General features: G+C 40.9%; 1 protein-coding gene across 2 annotated transcripts in view; it reads right to left on the reverse strand.

Annotated features, from left to right (window-relative positions):
- The window catches only part of RSU1 (Ras suppressor protein 1), a 236,593-nt gene that overhangs the window by 104,970 nt on the left and 110,450 nt on the right, over nt 1-21,173 (reverse strand). For both annotated transcript variants that reach the window (XM_008999989.5, XM_002750065.6), the window contains one exon: nt 8,005-8,137. In XM_008999989.5, coding sequence (XP_008998237.1) covers nt 8,005-8,137 — 133 coding nt within the window. The remainder of the gene's footprint in view (nt 1-8,004; nt 8,138-21,173) is intronic.

A 21,173-nucleotide genomic window follows, 5' to 3' on the forward strand; every position in this document is an offset into this window, starting at 1 on the left:
CCCTATAAAAAGGGGTCTTCCTAGATGCCTTCGGAAATACAGCTTGTCTCCTGAAGCTGGTTTTTAAGCCCTTTGACCTTCACAGGTTGAGGGGATGGAAGGTCCCAGCTATAACTCACAGAATCCAAGCGTCCTGGAAATATCAAACGGGACGAAGTGCCTTCCACTTAAAAAAAACGGAATCATTTTGCATGAGCTATAAAATTACAGGAAAATAAAGCCTCAAGAGCCTGTGAAAACATCATATGTTGAACAAATTATGAAAATGCAAAAAAGAGGAAAATACTGGCTACCTGTGAAGTATATATGAGTAACAGTGTTAACCAAGGGACAAAGCGGGAAAGAAAAAATCCTTTTAAATGCAAAATACATTCAGCAATCTATCAAAACACTTGGAAGAGAGAAAGCACAGTTACTTATTCCTCCTGTCATACTGAAAAGGGAGGTATCAATTTACCAGAGTAATTAATAGCTCATGACCACATATAGAAACAGTTGAGCAATTAAACCAAAAATCAAAAGTCTATTATAAAAAATTTTTTTTGAGACAGGGTCTCACTTTGTCACTGAGGCTGGAGTGCAATGTGATCTCAGCTCATTGCAACCTTCACCTCCTGGGCTCAAGGGATCCTCCCACCTCAACCTCCTGAGTAGCTGAGACTACAGGCACGTGCCACTATGCCTACTTTTTTTTCATTTTCTGTACAGAGGAAGTCTCACTACATCGCCCAGGCTGGTCTTGGGCTCAAGCAATCCTCCTGCCTCACCCTTCCAAAGTGCTGGGATTACAGGCATGAGCTAATGCACCCAACCCTCAAAGTCAGTATCGCATATTGGCTTACTTTTATTTAGTAAGATAAATATTCTGGAGCTGTTTGTGTTTTAAAATGTGATGCTACCTAATTTTGTCATTAAAGTTAACATGAAATAAGAGACATGACACAATACCACCCCAAATATAACATATTATATGAGTTTCCCTTGTCCCTGATATTTTTTTAGCAATACTGGTTAAATGATACTTTTTATTAATACTGGTTAATATTTTCTTGAAAATAGGTCCAGAGATGCCAAACCTTGGAATCAGGTATTATGGATAAAATGTAATAATACATTTTTAACTTTAAAAAAGAAAAAGAATATACATATGTAGCATTTATAAAGATAGTATGTATCACAAGGAACAGAATACATAGTCAACTTTTAAAACATGAAAAAAATCTTGTTATTAAAAGCCAGGTGCGGTGGTGCATGCTTGTAATTTTAGCGCTTTGGGACGCTGAGGCAGGAAAATCTCGAGGCCAGGCGTTTCAGACAAGCCTGCGCAACATAACAGGACCGCCTCTCCACAAAAATAAAATAAAAATTAGCCAGGGGTTGTGGTGTATGCCTGTAGTCCCAGCTACTAGGGAAGCTCAGGCAGGGGGATTGCTTAAGCCCTGGAGATCAAGGCTGCAGTGAGCTATCAAGGTGCCACTGCACTGCAGCCCGGTGACAAAGTGACACTCTGTCCCTAAGAAAAAATACAAAAAAAAAAAACACAAAAAGCTTTAAAGAAAAATTGTTCTTCATTTTCATGTCTACTACACAGAAATATTGTTTTTCTGTGGCTTAATTTGAGCTATTTTCAGATACAGCAATGAAAAAGAAGACTCCACATTGTTCTACACACTGATTGTCACTATGCTAAATTTACTAACCACTAGAAAGATCCTGGAAATTTAACTCTCTCCTCTATCTTTGTGAAGATATTTCTAAAACCATCTGCTGGCTTCGTGCATCCGTTTATACTTCACCGGGTAATATTTATAAAGCTTTTCTTTGAGATAATTTTCAGAAGCAAAGGGCTGTTTTAAAATGAATGGGCTCACCGATTAGGTTTGAAATGCTCTAGCCTTTTGGTGCACCAGTTATATGGGTGGTTATTTAAAGAGTTTCACGGCCTCTGACTCAGCAGTCATTAGAGGATATAGTAGTTGTTTAATAAAGTCCATTTGTGTCCATTATAGCTTGTAACAGGTTTGCAGAGAGTGCAGCAGAAAAATAAAACATTACTTAGCTTTAATTCCACAAGTAAAACAACTTGAAAAATAACCCACAGCCAAAAGAATGCTTCCTTATAAATCAGACATGATTTATTTGGCTAGATTTCTAATAAAAAGGAATTCTCAGCTTTCTTCTCATGGTTCCCCACTATTCACCAAAGATCGCTGTGTTAAAATGTTTCTATTAACTAGCATGAGTAAGAGTATGGCTGGTCTTCATTTAAGATTTTAAAAAACTGGAACGCACAAAAGACAAATGAGTGGGGAACTTTTCCGGAGAGAGAAAAGAAAGATGAAGAAGACAGGCAGAATGTCGAGGAAGCATCTTTTGAGTGACGCCATGTTGGAAATGAGGCTTTAGGACTGCCAGGCTTGGCAAACTGCAGTTTTCATGATAACGCCTGCTTGCCAAATACCTTTTTCAAGGGATGCGTTTTCAGCCTAACATTTGTCAAACCGCTTCTTTTGTTCACTTGTTGACAAGAGTTAACCTGTCAGCTTTTAAAATGGCTTGCAGTTGCTATCCACCTTCCTTGATGGAAATGTGAAAAGTGTGAGTTACCCTCTTTCACAACGAATCTTGTCAGGGTTGCTGACTTCAACGTGACTGCCCCTCCTGGGGTGGAAAAAAAATCTACCTCTGGAAACTTCACAAGTGGTGACTATTCCATCATAATCCTGCTTCCCAGAAATAAAAGAGGTCAAAGAGAGAACCACCATCAGATAAAGAGTTAAAAGGTGATTGTGTAACTCAGCAAGTTTAAAAAGACAAAGGAGTGTGTAGGATGAGAGCTTCAACGACCCAACCAAGCACGTCATTTTATGTTAACTGGCAACTAAATGACACCACCCAACATGTTCCCCTGTGGAAGGCACAAAAGATGAACAGAGAGCAGCTCCCACCTAAGCAATGATGAATAGGACATGATTAATGCCCAAAATGTTACTCCAGCAATCTCTATTCCTCAACATCCTACCGGCCACACCCCTCCTGCTTAACGGAACAAGTTCCTGTCTTCAGGAAGCTAAGTCATCCCCAGTATTTTAATTCTGCGGACACACTGAATTCATTGTTTCATTTTCAGCATGCATGTCTCCTCTTGGAGTCCATTAGCGCCTATAAATCAGATCATCCATCTTCTCTGCCCTAGACTCAAAAGAACTTGAGGATGTAGTCCGAGGAAGGTCACCGTGAAAGTCAAGCATGGACATGAATAAAAACATTCCGGTAGGTTTTTTAGTTCTTTATTGCTCTCATTTCAGTAATGGGTTAACTGGTTAGAAAAAAAAGGGGGCGAGGGAAGGAGGAGGAGGTTCACAGGTATTTTAACAGCAAAAGCCAAAAGTATGATTAATGGTAATTTAAAGATAGAGAAACACACATCTGCAACAGACACTGATAAATATATAAGAATTATTTTTAATAAAGGGGATATATGCGGCTTAAACAGAGACAAAGAAGTGAAAACGAGAAACTAGGTTTTTGAAGAGAAGATCAAAAATGAAGGCACTGAATGCGAAATTTGATTTTTTAAAAAAACTATGAATATCACGAATAAACTGCCCACCTTGAAGGCTGCCACAGGTAAAACATTTTCAAAAAGTAGCCAAGTGCCTGCTAATTAGCATAATATTTTTCGATAGTATATTTTTAAAAACCCTAATTATGAAATGGCTGCTTCAAACAGTTGAGTAGGGCTCAATTATATGAAGATATACTAATATAGTACATATCTATTCCTATAAAGAGGCCCTTAATTCTAAGTATCTGTGTGTGCTAATCTGGCGAAACACAAAAGTGGCATTTTTGTAGTTATTTTTTCTTTAAACGACTAAGAGTTTGATTTATTGTCTTATTCAGCTAACAGTCCATGTTTTGGGCTAGTATGTTTGACACAGGGGTGAGGACAGCCACTACAGGACAATGAGAGGAGGACAAAAACTGAAATACACCAAGTAACCAACCCTCTTCTCCTTCCGGAGGAGGAGAGAACTCAAAACAGATCCCTGCCTTAGCGGAGTTTGTCTCTTGTGACCACCCAGCAGAGGATCATGTAGATGCCCCAAAAGTAGCCATCACAGAACCAGCTGGTCCCCCTAGAAAGGGGCTCTCTTGTGCTTACTGAAGCTTCTCTTTTTTTTTTTTAAACACAGTTGTCGGGCGCGGTGGCTCAAGCCTCTAATCCCAGCACTTTGGGAGGCCGAGGCGGGTGGATCACGAGGTCAAGAGCCCTAGACCATCCTGGTCAAAATGGTGAAACCCCATCTCTACTAAAGATACAAAAAATTAGCTGGGCATGGTGGCGCGTGCCTGTAATCCCAGCTACTCAGGAGGGTGAGGCAGGAGAATTGCCTGAACCCAGGAGGCGGAGGTTGCAGTGAGCCGAGATGGTGCCATTGCACTCCAGCCTGGGTAACAAGAGCGAAACTCTGTCTCAAAAAAAAAAAAAAAAAAAAAAAAGAGAAACAGTTTCACTGTGCAGTGGCACCATCTTGACTCACTGCAACCTCTGCCTCCCGAATTCAAGCGATTTTCCTGCCTCAGCTTCCCAAGAAGCTGGGATTATACGCACCTGCCACCACACCCGGCTAATTTTTGTATTTGGAGTAGAGACAGGGTTTTACCATGTTGGCTAGGCTGGTGTTGAACTCCTGGCCTCAAGTGATTCACCACCTCGGCCTCCCAAAGTGCTGGAACGATAGAGCCACCACACCCAGCCTACTAAAGCTTTTTAATGTTGACTCAACTGCATAAAAAGCAATCCAGGGCTCCATGAGGAAATCACACAGAAAAAGCAAGAAAAAGTCCAAGCATTGCTTGAACTATCCTAACTCCCCAAAACAGGGTGCTAATAAGACAGAAAGGAACAGATTCACCTATTATGTTATAGATACCTCTCATTTATCCAGAATCCTAACCACATTCAAATAAATTAACATAGTCTGTAATAGTGCATAATGGTGATTAATTGCCTAACAATGGCTTTGAGGTAATATAAAATCCATAAACTCACAATTTAATCTTTTAAAATGAAAAGCACTCTCATATGTAACATATTCTCATCCTCTATAAATTATAAACGGAACTATGGAAAATGAAAAATTATTAATCAGAATAATAAACAGATAATTTCCTCTAATTCCAGATGGCTAGGAGTTTGTTCATGTATTTTTCTGTATACTATCACATTAGAATGACTTTTTTCAAGATACTGTACAAACCAAGCTCTAAATAGCTTCCTCTTTACTAAGGAAAAATTAGGGCCCCATCTAAAACCATGAGAGCAACGATGAACAATTTAAAAGGAACAAGATAAACAATCACCTGCTAATTTTTGACTATATTTTCACAATTAACTAATTTCCAAGGGTGAGCTTTATTAATTGTTTTTTAAAAAATGATTGAATCTGTAATAACTGTTCATATCCACATCCTATACCTGTCTCATTTCATCCTTAAGGTAAGTCTTTAGACTTAAATTGTGTCACAGTGTTGTCTAAAGTAATCTAAAACATGCTTTACGTTGCTTTTATATAGGAGGATATGGTATCATTTTGGCAATTTTAGTGTGTTTAGTTTTAAGTCCATTGTTCTTTTCTCTTTTTTCTTTTTTGGAGATGGGAGTCCCACTCTGTTGCCCAGGCTGGAGTACAGTGGCAAGATCTCAGCTCCCTGCAACTTCTGCCCCCCAGGCTCAAGCAATTCTTGTGCCTCATCCTCCTGGGTAGCCAGGATTACAGGTGCCCCTCCACTATGCCCTGCTAATTTTTGTATTTTTAGTTTCACCATGTTGGCCAAGCTGATCTCAAACTCCTGACCTCAGGTGATCCACATGCCTTGGCTTCTCAAAGGATTGGGGTTACAGGTATGAGCAACCATGCTTGGGCCAGCCACTATTCTTTACAGCTTGTCTTCTCTGTATCTGTCTGGTGGAAATATGAACACAGCAAGCCGTGAATGTCTGACCAGCAGCATGGCGCTCAGGCTGAAAGACTACAGAAACACAGCCAGCCATTTCTAGGCAAAGGCTCTGTCCTGCCAATCGATCCCAACCCACTGGCCTGGCACAGATTCACAGAGGGTTCTACTGGGTGTGTGACATGTTTCTGATACCAAAAAAAAAAAGAAACAAAACGAAACTCTTAACTGTGACCTTTAGGGATCTTCTACCTTTCTTCCAACAGTTGGAATGTTAAATTCTCAAAAGTTGGTGCCAGGCTGGGCATGGTGGCTCACGACTGTAATCCCAGCACTTTGGAAGACCAAAGTGGTAGGACTGCTTGACACCAGAGGATGGAGACCAGCCTGGGGAACATAGGGAGATTCCGTCTCTACAAAAAGTAAATAAAATAGCTGGGCATGGCAGTATGTGCCTGTAGTTCCAGCTACTTGGGAGGCTGAGGTGGAAAAACTGCCTGAGCCCAGGAGCTTGAGGCTTCAGTGAGTTGTGATTGTGCCACCGTACTCCAGCCCAGTAATACAGTGAGACCCCATCTCTTAAAAAAAATAAATAAATAAGGCCGGGCGCAGTGGCTCATACCTGTAATCCCAGCACTTTGGGAAGCTGAGGTGGGTGGATCACCTGAGGTCAGGAGTTGGAGACCAGCCTGGCCAATATGGTGAAGCCCCCCCCATCTCTACTAAAATGCAAAAAACTAGCCAGGCATGGTGGTGCGCGCCTGTAGTCCCAGCTACTCAGGAGGCTGAGGCAAGGCAATCACTTGAACCTGGGAGGAGGTTGCAGTGAGCCAAGATCACGCCACTGCACTCCAGCCTGGTGACAGAGCGATACTCCGTCTCAAAATAAACAAACACATAAAAATTAAAAAATAAATTAAAAACGTTGATGCCAGACACAAAAACAGATTACATTTGACTAAGGATGCTTTCGTCTTTTTCGTAGATGCTTAAAACTATACCAGATCTCAGCATTTGGGGTCAGGCAAGCATTGTGATAAATGATAGTCTGTTTTGCAGCTGGGGGGCTGGGATAAAGTAGGAAAATAATGATGATAGAAGTAACAACATAAGGAGGTGGAAGTGGCAGAATTCCTTTCAACCTCAACACACGGATGAAGAAAGACGCAGGAATAGTGAGGTTTATTCGGACAGTTCTGCATAGACTCCCTTCACCTGGAGTGAGGAGCTGAGGAATTTTGATGCTGTGACTTTAAGCTGGCAGATTCCGCCTCTGCTCCAGCCTTTTCCTTTTCTCTAAGAGATTATCATCTCACTAGAGTAAAGCTTCTCTATAATAGAATGACGCATGCTAGTACTCTCTGCAGATTTTATAAATAAACTGCTTAACAATTTTATTCAGAACACTTGTAATTCTTTGCATTCACAGAAGAAAAAAAAATATGTTCTGATCTGAATGGTGAATTCCCTTAGTGCCATGAATATTTAACTAATTTAATACCTCAAAAATTCTCCAAAGAAAATTGGTATAAATCCCCTTGAAAACGTCAATGAAAAACAATGTACAAATAGAGACAGTGACCACATGCTGTTTTTTCTTGTTTCTGCCTTTTTTTTTTTTTGAGAAAGGGTCTTGCTTTCTCACCCAGGTTCCAGTGTCGGGCATGATCATGGCTCAGTGTAGCCTCAATCTGCTGGGCTCAAGTGATCCTCCCAACTCAGGCTCCTGAATAGCTTCAACAACAAGCATGCACTGCCATGCCTGAAGCATTTATTTTTCCTTTTTATTTTGTAGAGATGGGGTCTTGTTATGTTGCCCAGGCTGGTCTCAAACTCCTGGGCTCAAGCAATCCTTCAGCCTCAACTTCTCCAAAGGCGAGGATTACAGGTGTGAGCCACACCACGCCTGGCTGACATGCAGTTTTTAATAAAACTTTTAAAAATGCTATGTGTTAACTGCCACATGATAATTTTTAAAGGCATAATTATAAATACTATAAAATCACAGTTTACTATTTCAGAAAATCAGAGTCTACTTACTATTTGTATGTTTCAGAACGGATATACTCAAAAACATGGGACACTCCAAGCTGGAACTGGTCGGCAATGGGGGTCACCCAGGGATTGTTCTCGGCTTTGAATACCTGCTTCTGACCAGTTAAATCCAAGTTTCCTGAAAAGTTGAAGAAAAAAATAATGTGAAGGTCACTTCATCCCAAACAGATCAGGTCTAAGAAGTCCTTCTTAGCAATCACAGCCAATCTTAACTACCTTTTGGATCACCCGATGTCTTTTAAATTTCTTAACCCAAGTCATCACAGGTACACAGTCACGACAGTACCTTGGCCCAGGAAATGAAGAACAAAGGAAGGAAGAAAGAAGACAGATGGAAAAAGGAAGTGGAGAGGAGGAGGTATTTGCCACAGAGACAAAAATGACTTTTTCATGATTAAGAGAAGACATAATATGAAAACCACCTGAAATTCTATCCTGACAATGTCAGTACGCATCACGCCTTGTCCTGTCTGATCTAAGCCCAATCTGATCAACATCACTTTTTTCTTCAATCAAGACAGCATGTGAATGGAGAAAGACAGGGATATTACCCAAGTCAAATTGTTGCATTACTCAAGTATAAGAGCAAAAGCACATCTAGGAATCAGCCCTAAATGAATCTCATTAACATAGTAATGATAAAGAGTAACATTTGTTTAGCTCTGATCAGCTTATAAATTACCATTTAAAATCATTTTCTCATTTCATTTTCCTGCAATCCCTAAGGTCAGATCTTAGTATTACTTTACAGGTGAAGAAATGGAAACTTGAGGTTAACTCCTACACCCAAGATCAGACAAAGCCAGCATGAAGATTTCAACCTGACCCCCAATCTCATATTCCTTCTACAGTGTCTGCTGAGGTTGTCAGGGTACACATCAATCTAGATAAGGCTGAGGTAATAAAGGTAGCCTAAAAGAGCCAGCAAGCCCCTTCATCAGGATAACCTCTGTTGATGACCAGTTAACTGTTTTTTTTTAAATATATATTCAAAAATGGAAAATGCAATGTGTGAAAGAGCCTCCTAAAACACACTCACCTATGAAAGCGAGAAACAAAGAGAAGTTAGGAAGCAGGGATGTATGCGAAGCTCTGTCCCTAAAAGTCCTATGGAGGAAATCAATTTTGAGACTTCTTGTCCACAGCCTGGGACTGTTTAAACCTAGAGATACAGCAATGATTCTAAGACACAACTGAAGTTACGTGCTGTTCCAAGGCTCTACGTTTATGTTTTCATAGGTGGTAACTCAGGACAATGAAAACATACTCTGGGATGCAAGTATAGCATAAAGCAAGTAATTTCCCAGCTGATCTAAGCTTTGAAAATGAAAGGATAAATGACGTTTTTTTTATGAGGATGATAATTCAATATTGCTTCTTAAAATAAAATAGATTAATTTGAATCTTTTCTGTTATATGACCTTGCAACTATTCAGAAAAACAAAGAAAAGAAAAATGACCACAATTTCACAAAATCTTTTTAAAGAAAATAGATACTACTAAATATTAAGAGAGAGTAATTCATCTTTCCAAAGCTACAAAGAATTTGTTGGCCCTCCGTATAAAAATAAGCAGATCCATTTCTCTCCAAGATTATCAATATTGTCAATTTCCTCATCTTAATGCTTAAACATTTAGTCAGATATTAAGTCACTTGGGAAATTAATGAGCTTGATTCTCTAAACCATGAGTCAGAAAGCTGCCGAGGGCAAATGAAAACCCAGGGGTGGTATGCATTCTGCTTAGCTGAGTATCTCACCTGGGTTTGATCTCGTTGGGAAGGGGCTGCCATTGATCTTTGTTTTTTATCTTTACGTAAGGAGACGGTTTTTAAGAGTCCCAACAATAAAACTGACCTCTTGTTTACTTTTCTCTATAATTCTCATCTCCTCTTAAAATCTCATTTGCTGCATTCAATATATCTTGTCTTACATATAATTCCTTCATGGATTCCTTTTCTCCAATCTTCCCTTTTCCTAAAAATGAATATAATATACATTTCTGGAAAGATGCCATCCATTTAAAAACAGGTTTGTTTCCGATGTGTCGTATTTTATGTGTATAATGGTAAGTTGCCCATCGTGCTTAGGAGGTGGGGCCACTAAGGGAAGGGATTACAAACCAGACAACAGTGACCACCGTGCAGCAACGCACTTATGGTTGGCGATGGCAGTGGTGGAGCGCAACCCGTCTCTCTCTCAACATTCACCTGAGAAACAACCTATGCTCACCTCTTGTCATCTTCCTGTCTCTAATCTCTGCCCACAGACATCAGTATGGAATCAACGGTGAAAAAAATTGATTTGAGGTGTTTGGAAAAAATATGTGTATTCTTGGCCAGGCGCAGTGGCTCATGCCTATAATCCCAGCACTTTGGGAGGCCGAAGTGGGTGGATCACTTGGGGTCAGGAGTTCGAGACCTGTCTGGCCAACATGGCAAAACTCCATTGCTGCTAAAAATACAAAAATTAGCAGAGTGCAGTGGTGTGCACATGTAGCCACTTGCGAAGATGAGGCAGGAGAACTGCTTGAACCCGGGAGGCAGAGGCTACAATGAGCTGAGATTGCACCACTGCACTGCAGGCTGGGCAAAAGAGCACGACTCTGTATTAAAAAAAAAAAAAGAAAGAAAGAAAGAAAAAAAGAAAAGAAAAGATACGTGTATTGCAAAGTGGATGGGAAAAAAAGCAGCAGAAGCCATGAAAAGCATAAATTGCGTGTTTATGGACTACAACAATTCCTAAGCTAATGGTATTCAATCGGTAGTACGTATTTTGCCCTAAATATCTTTCCTTCTTCCTGAAAATTGGTTACCCTAATGAAATATCTATTTGGCACTTCTAGGTGGTAGAATTTTATTCTGTTGAAGAAGCGTCCTCAGTTTTTGCATTTACACAACTGCTTTGCTTTTAACATCTGGTTCAGAGGGGAACTGCAGGAACACATATCTTTTTTTTTTTTTTTTTTTGCTTTGGTAAGAGTTAGAAGAGGATAAAGTCAGCTACATTTGGGCACAGAGCATTTCTCACCACACTGTATTTTCAGGGCCCTTGACCAGCATGAGAACAACGTGAAGCAGGGAAAGGATCCAGGAAGGACGACACAGACAAGCCTCAGCTATTCCAAATTTGCCCTTGGATGACTTGCCTGGGGCAGAGAGAATAGATTCTTCTTTTCCCGCCTGCACCACAAGCTGCCTTCTGCTGAGTCTCAAGCCCTACCCCATCATCCGAAACTGAAGGTATATTATCAGCAAAGCTAGATTTTTTGTTTGTTTTTGTATTTGAGACGGAGTTTCACTCTTGTTTCCCAGGCTGGAGTGCAATGGCATGATCTCTGCTCACCACACCCTCCGCCTCCTGGGTTCAGGCAATTCTCCTGCCTCTCCCTCCTGAGTAGCTGGGATTACAGGCACGTGCCACCATGTCCAGCTAATTTTTTTATATATTTAGTAGAGATGGGGTTTCACCATGTTGACTAGGATGGTCTCGATCTCTTGACCTCGTGATCCACCCGCCTCAGCCTCCCAAAGTGCTGGGATTACAGGCGTGAGCCACCGCGCCTGGCCAGCAAAGCCAGTTTTAAAGGCCCATCCTTGAACTTAAGGAATAGGTACATGTATCTGCGGGAAAGAAGCACCTGTGTTCTACTACCAACGGCCCACAAACCCACTCTGGAACCCACGCAGCCTCTTGTTAACTTCTTAACAGCATCTTACTGAGTGTGCAGTCTTTTCAGTGGTAATCCTCAGAAAATCATGTACTGGAGTTCTGTGCTCCCTGAATGCCACTCATGGAAGGGGAATAATGCCAAGAAAGGTCAGCCATGTTCCCTGGGCCCTTTTGTCTGAAGCCTGCAACCCCCTGGAGATCTGTCAATCCCAAGTGATGTCTCTATTTAGGCGCTGTCAGTGGAGACAGCAGAGGCATCACAGATTGCTAATGACGGCTGCTAACTGGAGCACAGAGAAGACACTGGATGTGAGCTAAACATACTCCCTTCAGGGAAAAGGAGTCACACGCTGATGTCTGCAAGTCACCGTTAACAGAAAGGACCAGAGGCTATTTGTGATCATCTTCACTTATATCGCTTTCAACCCATCTGCACATTTTAGGTGGGATGGGAGTGGGAAAAAGCAGGGACAGATGACTGGTTTACCCTCCCCACCCTCATTTCCTTACTTCAGTAATAAGCAATGCTACTAAATGAAATTCACAAGTGCTTCATGAAGCTACATGAACATAGGAGCCTAACAGAAAATAATGATTCGGGTTCAACGGGGAAAAAAAAGAAAAGAAAAACGCTTCTTGTTTGATGTTGTTCTTTCTTTTTTAACAAAGAGCCATGAAAACCAGGTATAATGTCCATGGCGAATCTTAAAGGAAGAAACTATTATAAATGACAGAGATGGAAACTGTGCGAGCCAAAGGGAGCAACGTCTCATTGGAGTTAGAACTGGAACTTGCTGTAATAGGGCAGGCTTGCTTTGTTTTTCAACTTAATGTCACCAGTGGATAACATAATACCTGTTTCCGTAGCGCTGCAATCCTCCCAGCAAGTGATTTGTCTCTTGGTTCTCTTGCCTCACTCTGCACCAGTTGGGGATGAAGCAATTTCAGAAGAGGGTTAATATAATTAGAGTAAAGCTGGCCATTATACTGTGTGAAAAGATGACACCCGACTCATATTGGCCTAGCAACAAGTTACCACTGCCTCAGCAGAGCTCGTCTGTCAGCTGTCGGAGGTAGGTTCCCTTTTAAGTAATAACATGCAGGAAGCATCTCACCCTGCTGTCAGTCAGCCTGTAATCGCCCTGACGCTGCACGCTTCAGTGCGTTGGGTTAGGAGCCCTCACCCATCCCCTTTATTAGAAGGCTGAGCGGCACTCTGGTGGTGTTCTAACAAGGATCAGGCGGCAGGATTAAGCACTGTGACAAAGAGGATCTAATAAGCTAGAAAGTGGTGCATCTGCAGACACGCTGGCTGGCTCCCAGACACAGATTCACTTTGCTCACTCCTCAGTCGGAAGGCGCAGGCCACTGGGGAAGCCAGGCAGCGTCGTGATTAGCAGTGACCCTCTGACCAATGCTGCTATGAAGATCGTATATCACTCAGAGGCTTATTCTGCAATTGCAAATTGGATTTTCCATTTTATTACCTGCAAAAGGACCACATATGCTTCTTTCCAAAGCCTCTAATACAGCAAGCTTTGCCATGCAACTGCAATTGTGTAAACACGAAATCACGCAAAACATTCATTCTCCTTGCTGGTTATAAATGTGATTGAATGCAGTAGGCAGTTGCAGCCCCATTAATAAGCATGCTCATTTTCACTTATGGAAATTGGTTGTTTCCATAATCACACTGTAAGAATTCCTCCTGAGCATTCAAAATCCTGAAACATGTGGCTAGCAGCATCATTTATCATAGAGTAAGCAATCAAGGCAAGCTGGGCAAATTTTTCACGTCATCAAAGTAGCATTCCCTCCCTTCCTAATTTCAAAATAATACTAAAGAGAGCTTTTTAATCAATGCACTCCAAAAGCAAGGCTCTCTCGTTCACTCATAATATCTAAGATTGCAGTCTAACAAGGTAAAACTAAAAAAAAAAAATGTGGCTAATTGGGTATAGTCCATCATTACTATACTAGATTTGCCCAAACCCAAGTAATTGATTTGCTCAGAAGGGATCGAGATGGGGCCTAATAGCAGCTAGAAGATCACCTCTGCTCTGCAGTGAATCCTCACATGGAAGCTGACCACAAATGACTCCAATACAAAATAAAAGCTACATTTAGGGACGCTCCTACACAGACAAAGATTCTACACATAAGTCTCCATAATTCGCATTATGATGTGCTAGGCTACTAATTATAGAAGTATATGATTACAGAGAAATGGCTGACTCTGGAAAGTTCCTACTTTTTCACTTCTTTACTAACACACTTTACTGAGTGGAAAATGATCATAAGCCCTATAAAATGCTCATATTGCAATAGACAGCATCTGCAATAACTAAACATTGGAAACAAACCAGAAATTTCATGGTGATAAGCAGAATAATATGCTATCACCATACTATGAAATGCTATTCATTTACTAAAATAGACTTATTTGCATGCCCTGACCTGCAGTGAGGTCTAAAACTACAATTTAAAAAAATAAGGATCTATTAACCTTACTATCAACTGATTTTTGAAAAATACATAAGAATTCCATATATGTATATGACTAAATGTTTATGTGTAAAAGAAGAAAAGGATAACATTAAGTTATTAAGGTTGGTAGTCGCAAACAAGGGAAATATTAATGTTGGTTTTCTCAAATTATGGTAGGGCAGGAGGTTGAGCTGGCAGAGCAAAGGATAAAACATTAATTATCGATTTGGAGAATTCCGTGTTGTTACAAGTATGGATTATTCTCATGATTAAAGGACACTGAAAGGAATTGTCAAAAACAAATTCAAAGTACATGGTGCACGCTGATTGGTACAAAAGAGTATCTCTTAATCTAAGTATATCCTATGACAGTGAACATCACGCTTATGGCCCAATCTCTCCTGTCTGCATAAGAGATGATGGTCTATAAAGCCCTAAGTGGAATGAGAATCCAGGTCTGAGGTTGCTTTTCTTTCTGTGCATCACCAAAGCAATGTAAGCTGGGATGCGTCATGGCAGCCCTCAAATGTACTCCGTGGGGAATGCAAGGCCACACTACCATTCTGGTAACTGTCTGCAGCTTGGCCTTTCCAGCAACACATTTTTAAAAGAGGCATTCTGTACATTTAATACATGCATTGCAGCTTTAAGACACATACTAAAATAAACAGTTACTCTTCTGATCTAGTTGGCGAAGATAGTACAACTTAAATAAAAAAGATTAAAAAAGAGAAAACCACCACCCTACCAAATTGTTCCAACACGAGCAGCACCTGATTTCAGTGTGTGCTGATGTGAAGAGGCCCCAGAAGTCCTTATGCCAACAAAGAAAAACAGCATTTTACATTGTTTCCATCTGATGTTTTTCTTGGCTATTTGATATCTGTGGTCCAGGTTAAGACAAGAGAGATGGAGCTCTCAGTTGCTTATGAATATAATTAACCAGCAACAGAATAGCGGCATCCTCAACAGACACATCCAAGGTTGCCTTATGTTGCAAGGTGAAATGGCTGTTAAGTAAATAATTTATGTATGAAACCTAACATTCATTTAGGATTTCTCAATCATTCTCTCAATGTGGGAGGCAATCTTATTTTTGCTTGCCAGATTTCCTTTTTTACTGTTCAGGTAATGTTAGGACATATGGACAAAGGTCTGGTGGATCTGGCTCCAAATCCCAAGGACCATTCACTGACTTGGGCAAATTCTTACCTTCTGCTGCTGAGCATCAGTTACCTCATCTGCCAAGTGAGAATAACACTCTCAGTTGATAGGACTGGGGACAGGGGCCAAAACATGTATAAAAAATGGCTCCATAAATGGGAAAGCACTTTGCAAATAAAAAATATGATTTTTGTTATAATTTTAAGTAAAACCTGGCAAAGGAAGAAAACATGTACTTGAAGACAGTTTGCCTAAAATAAGAGTACCTTCAAAGGAATTCAACCCCTGAAATTGAATGCAAAATTTGCATAGAGGCACTCTTCTGAGAAAAGCACACCATTCGTAAGATTCACAAAGGTCTGTGATCAAAAGTAGGGTTAAGATAAAATTTAGGAGCACTGATTTCATTTCTCAGAGGACTGAAATATTTTTTTCCTTTTTTCTGAGATAGAATCTCCCTCTATCACCCAGGCTGGAATGCAGTGCTGCGATCTCAGCTCACTGCAACCTCCGCCTCCTGGGTTGAGGCAATTCTCCTGCCTCAGCATCCTGAGTATCTGGGGATACAGGCACGTGCTACCATACCCTGCTAATTCTTCTTTTTTGTATTTTAGTAGAGATGAATTTTCACCATGTCGGCCAGGCTGGTCTCAAACTCCTGATTTCAAGTGATACACCCACCTCGACTTCCCAAAGTGCTGGGATGACGGGCATAAGCCACCACGCCTGGCCGAGGACTGAGAGATTTCTAAGCAGCAGCAGTCTTCTGCACCCAGCAGGAGTCTCCGAGACTCTCTAGCAGGATTCCTCCTGGGCTCCCTGGGTATGCTGGGCCATTCCTTGTCATCCCCCCACGATCCTCACTTCCTTCAAGTTCCCCAGCTCATGGGAGCTGAGTTGAAGACATCCTTCCAACCTCCTGGGAAATCAGAATGTCAGCACCCAGGGAGCCTGAGGTACCCTGGAAATCCCAGCGGGAAGCTGACTGCTACATAATAAACTAAAATAAATGCATATTCAACAAATATGTTTTGGTATCAGTACTTTATATAGAATCAATAAAGTTATCACAAAACAGCCTTCACCATGGCTGGGTATCATAGCGAATAGGAATGCCACCTAAATAATAAATGTATCTGGCTAGTTTAGCATTTGCTTAACATTCTCTAGACTCCTTCAACAACTGTCTCACTGGCAAGATTTAATATTAGCAATACATAGAGTTGATCAATTGATTTGTGATACTACAGACAGAAACAACTTGTTTTTCTCTTCCTAGGTCTTCTAGTACTTAGTTAACCCCTAAAGCCTGAGGTACATGGGTAGGTCAAGCCATCCATATTATCTGGTTCCTTTCATCCTATAGAACACCTTCCAAAGAGCTGTAACACTCTTTACAGAAAAATAGTAGTCTATGTCAAGTGAGGGGCACAAAATATTGGAAGAGTAAACTTTAGAAATTAATAACCATAACATCTACAACTGAGAGCGAAAGCCCATGCCAGTATCTACCATTTGGGCTTCTGAATATACAGATGTATGTCAATACAATGACTAGAAAACATCAAATTATTAAGACTGAGCTGTATATTCTACTCATTTACAATTCTAAAAGACCCTCCTACAAACTAACCTAAAGCCAAAAGTACTATAATTTCCAAGTGAGGTGGTTTGGATTCACATCCCTGCCCAAATCTCACGTTGAATTGTAATACCTAATGATGGAGGTGGAGCCTGATGGGAGGTTAATGGATCATGAGGGTGGTCCTTCATGAATGAGTTAGCAGCATCCCCTCGGTACTCTTCTTGTGACAGTGAGTGAGTTATCATGAGAGCCAGTTGTTTAAAATTGCCTAACATTTATCCTTCTGTCTCTGGCTCCTGCTCCCACCAGGTGAACCACCTCGCTCTGTCTTTGCCTTCTGCCATGACAGTAAGCTTCCTGAGGCCTCCCCAGAAGCTGAGCAGATGCCAGGATCATGCCTCCTGTACAGCCTGGGGAACTGTGAGCCAATTAAACCTCCTTTCTTTATAAATTACCCAATTTCAAACATTTATTCACAGCAGTGTGAGAATACAAAAAACTACTACCAAGGAGTGAGACATGCTATAAAGATAGCGGAGAATGTCGAAGTGACATTGGAACTAGGCAACGGGCAAAGGTTGGAAGAGTTTGATGGACTCAAAAGAAGACAGGAAGATGCGGGAAAGTTTCGAACTTCCTAGAGACTGTTTGAATGGTTATGACCAAAACGGTAGTAGTGATATGGGCAGTGAAGTCTAGCCTCAGGAAGACTCAAATAAAAATGAGAAACATATTGGGAACTAGAATAAAGGCAACTCTTGTTATGCCTTAGCAAAGAACTTGGCTGCATTCCACCCCTACACTGAGGATTTGTGGAACTTTGAACTTGACAGTGATGATTTAGGATATGTGGTGCAAAAAAATTTCTAAACAGCGAAGTGCTCAATATGTGGCCTGGCTGTTTCTGACAGCCTATTCTCATATGCATGAGCAAAGAAATAACCTGAAGTTGAAACTTATATTTAAAGGGGAAGCAGAGCATAAAAGCTTAGAATATTTGAAGCCTGACCATGTGGCAGAAAAGAAAAGTTTATTTTTAAGAGAGGAATTCTAGTAGGCTGCCAAGTATTAATAGCCAAGACAATTGGGAAAAAGCATCGAAGGCATCTTGGGGACATTTGTGGCAACTCCTCCCATCATAGGCCAGGAGACCCAGGAGGATTGAATGGTTTCCTGTGGCAGGCTCAAGCCCTGCTGCTTAGAATACTACTCCCTGGATCCCAATCACTCTACCTCTGGCCATAGCTCAAAGGGACCCAGGTACAGCTCAGGTCACTGCTTCAGAGGGTGCAAGCCCTAAGACTTGGTGGCTTCCATGAGGTGTTAAGCTTGCAGGTACACAGAGTAAAAGAGTTGAAGACTAGAAGCCTCTGCCTAGATTTCAGAGAATGTATAGGAAAGCCTAGATGTCCAGGCACAAGCCTGCTGCAGGGGCAGGGCCCTCATGGAGAACCTCTACTAAGGCAGTATGAAGGAGAAATACAAGGTTGGAGCCCATACACATAGTCACCACTGGAGCACTGCCTAGTGGAGCTTTCAGAAAAGGGCAACTGACCTCTAAACCCCAGAATGGTAGATCCAGTGACAGGATGAACTCTGCACCAGAAAAAGCTGCAGGCACTCAACGCCTGCCCATCAGAGCAGCTACAGGAGGTAAATACTGCAAAGCCACAAAGATGGAGCCACTCAGGGCTTTGGAAGCCCATGTCTTGAATGAGAGTGCCCTAGATGTGGAACATGGAGTGAAGGGAGACAATCTTGGTGTCTTAAGATTTAATGACTGCCCTGCTGGGTTTTGAACTTGTGTGGTAGCTGTAGCCCCTTTCCTTTAGCCAATTTCTCCCTATTGGAACAGGAGTATTTACCCAATGCCTGTACCTGCATTGTATCATCAAAGTAACAAACTTATTTTGTATTTTACAGGCTCACAGGTGGAAGGGACTCGCCTCATCTCAGATGAGACTCTGGACTTTTGAGTTAATGCTGGAATGAGTTAAGACCTTGAGGGACTGTTGGGAAGGCATTATTGTATTTTGCAATGTAAGAAGTACATGACGTTTGGAGGGACTGGAGGCAGAATTATATAGTTTGAATCTGTGTCTCCACCCAAGTCTCTTGTTCAAGTATAGAACTCAATACTGGAGGTGAGGACTGGTGGGAGGTGGCCGAATCATAAAGGCAGTCCTTCATGAATGGTTTAGCAACATCCCTCTGGTACTGTTCTAGTGACTGTGAGTTATCATGAGATCTGGTTGTTTAAAAGCGTGGGGCATCTCCCCACTTCATTTCTTGCTCCTGCTCCTACCATGCGAGTCATCTCACTCCCCCATTGCCTCTTGCCATGACTGTATGTTTGCTGAGGCCACCCCAGAAACCAAGCAGATCCCAGCATCATGCTTCCTCTACATCCTACAGAACTCTGAGCCAATTAAACCTCTTTTCTCCCAGTCTTAGATATGTCTTTATAACACTCCAAGAACAACTAGCACACCAGGGTTGGTTGGATTAGAGCAATGAACAAACATTTTCCCTACACTGCTGGTTAGAGTCCAAACTGGCATCTCTTTTCTGAAAAGCAATTTGACAATTTATATTAAGAGCTATAAAAATGTCCATACTGTTTGATCTGGTAATTCCACCCCAGTAATAAATTTATGCTGAGAAAATAATCACTCATATTAACAATGATTTATGAATACAGATTTTTCAATTGAGTGTTGCTTATGTCCTTCTGAACGACTGGAAACAACCCAGATGTCTAGGGGGTTGGTTCATGAATTATGAGACACTCAGAGAATGGTATAATCTGTAGCCATATGATTAAAAATGTTTTCAAATAAAATTTAATGACATGGGGTAATGGTCATGACACAGTATTGAAGGTCAAAATGGAGGCCACAGAACTTATATAGCATGATCCTAACTTTTTAAAGCAGCAGAAATACATACACAAATGTACAGGAAAAAGACTAGAAGAAATACACATATAAGTATATATGCATATGAATAGAGAAAAGACTGGGAAAAAAAATCTCAGAACTTAAAGTGGTTATTTTTGGATGACAGTTCATAAATGCTACCCTTTTCCGTTTCCCAGATTTACTAAAGCAGGGGTTTTCAAACTTGAGTTGTGCATCAGAATATTTTTTACAGGATAACTAAAATCTCCCGTTTTCGGTTTCATAGGTCTTGGGTGAAGCCCTAGTGTTTGCATGTCTAACAGGTTCTTAGGAGATGATAGCATTTCTGGCCCAAGGACCACACTCTAAAAAAATCCTGGCTGGGCATGGTGGCTCACACCAGTAATCCCACACTTTGGGAGGCTGAGGCAGGCAATTCACAAGGTCAAGAAATTGAGACCATCCTAGCCAACATGGTGAAACTCTGTCTTTACTAAAATTACAAAAATTATCTGGGCATGGTGGTGTGCGCCTGTAGCCCCAGCCACTCAGGAGGCTGAGGCGGGAGAATGGCTTGAACCTGGGTGGCGGAGGTTGCAGTGAGCCAAGATCGTGTCACTGCACTCCAGCCTGGCAACAGAGCAAGACTCGGTCTTAAATAAATGTTTATATTCATATATATATATAAATAAATGTTTATATTTATATATATATAAATAAATGTTTATATATATATAAGCCCTTTTCTTTCACAAGGATAAAAAAATTTAACATTGGAACTTTAAAATTTTAAATAAAAGAAACAAATTAAATCTATTTAGAATACTAAAAAAGAAATCTGAAATTTCAGATACTATCACAAGTTCCACAAATGATAACCCACTAACTAAAGAATCATCATTATCATAATTATATTGGTTTTTGTCTGTTGTACATGTACCTATCATTTCAGGAGCTTTGCATACGTTATTCCAACATGTCAAAATAATCTTTCATGAAAGGCATTATTATCATCTCATCTTAAAAAATAAGCAGCAACTACCATTTTAGGGGTTTAGGATTCATACTCAAAGTTGTGTGACTAGTAAGCAGACAGGTAGGTATTTAAAAACCAATTTATCTGGCTCTTTCAAAGGCCTTGGTCTTTCCAGTACATGACACTTAACAGATTTTCTCCCTACTGTAAAAAGGTATTGAATATTGTTGGTATAATCAATACTGTGACATGATTTAAGAGCACTGGAGAGTTACATACAAAAACAAGTCACTCACCTCCCACATGGGGCCCAGAATTCTGTCATCAGAATCATTCCCTTTGGGCTGAAAGCCCTATTACCTCCAGAAATT

Source organism: Callithrix jacchus, chromosome 7 (assembly GCF_049354715.1).
Source record: "Callithrix jacchus isolate 240 chromosome 7, calJac240_pri, whole genome shotgun sequence".
Taxonomy (NCBI): Eukaryota; Metazoa; Chordata; class Mammalia; order Primates; family Cebidae; genus Callithrix; species Callithrix jacchus.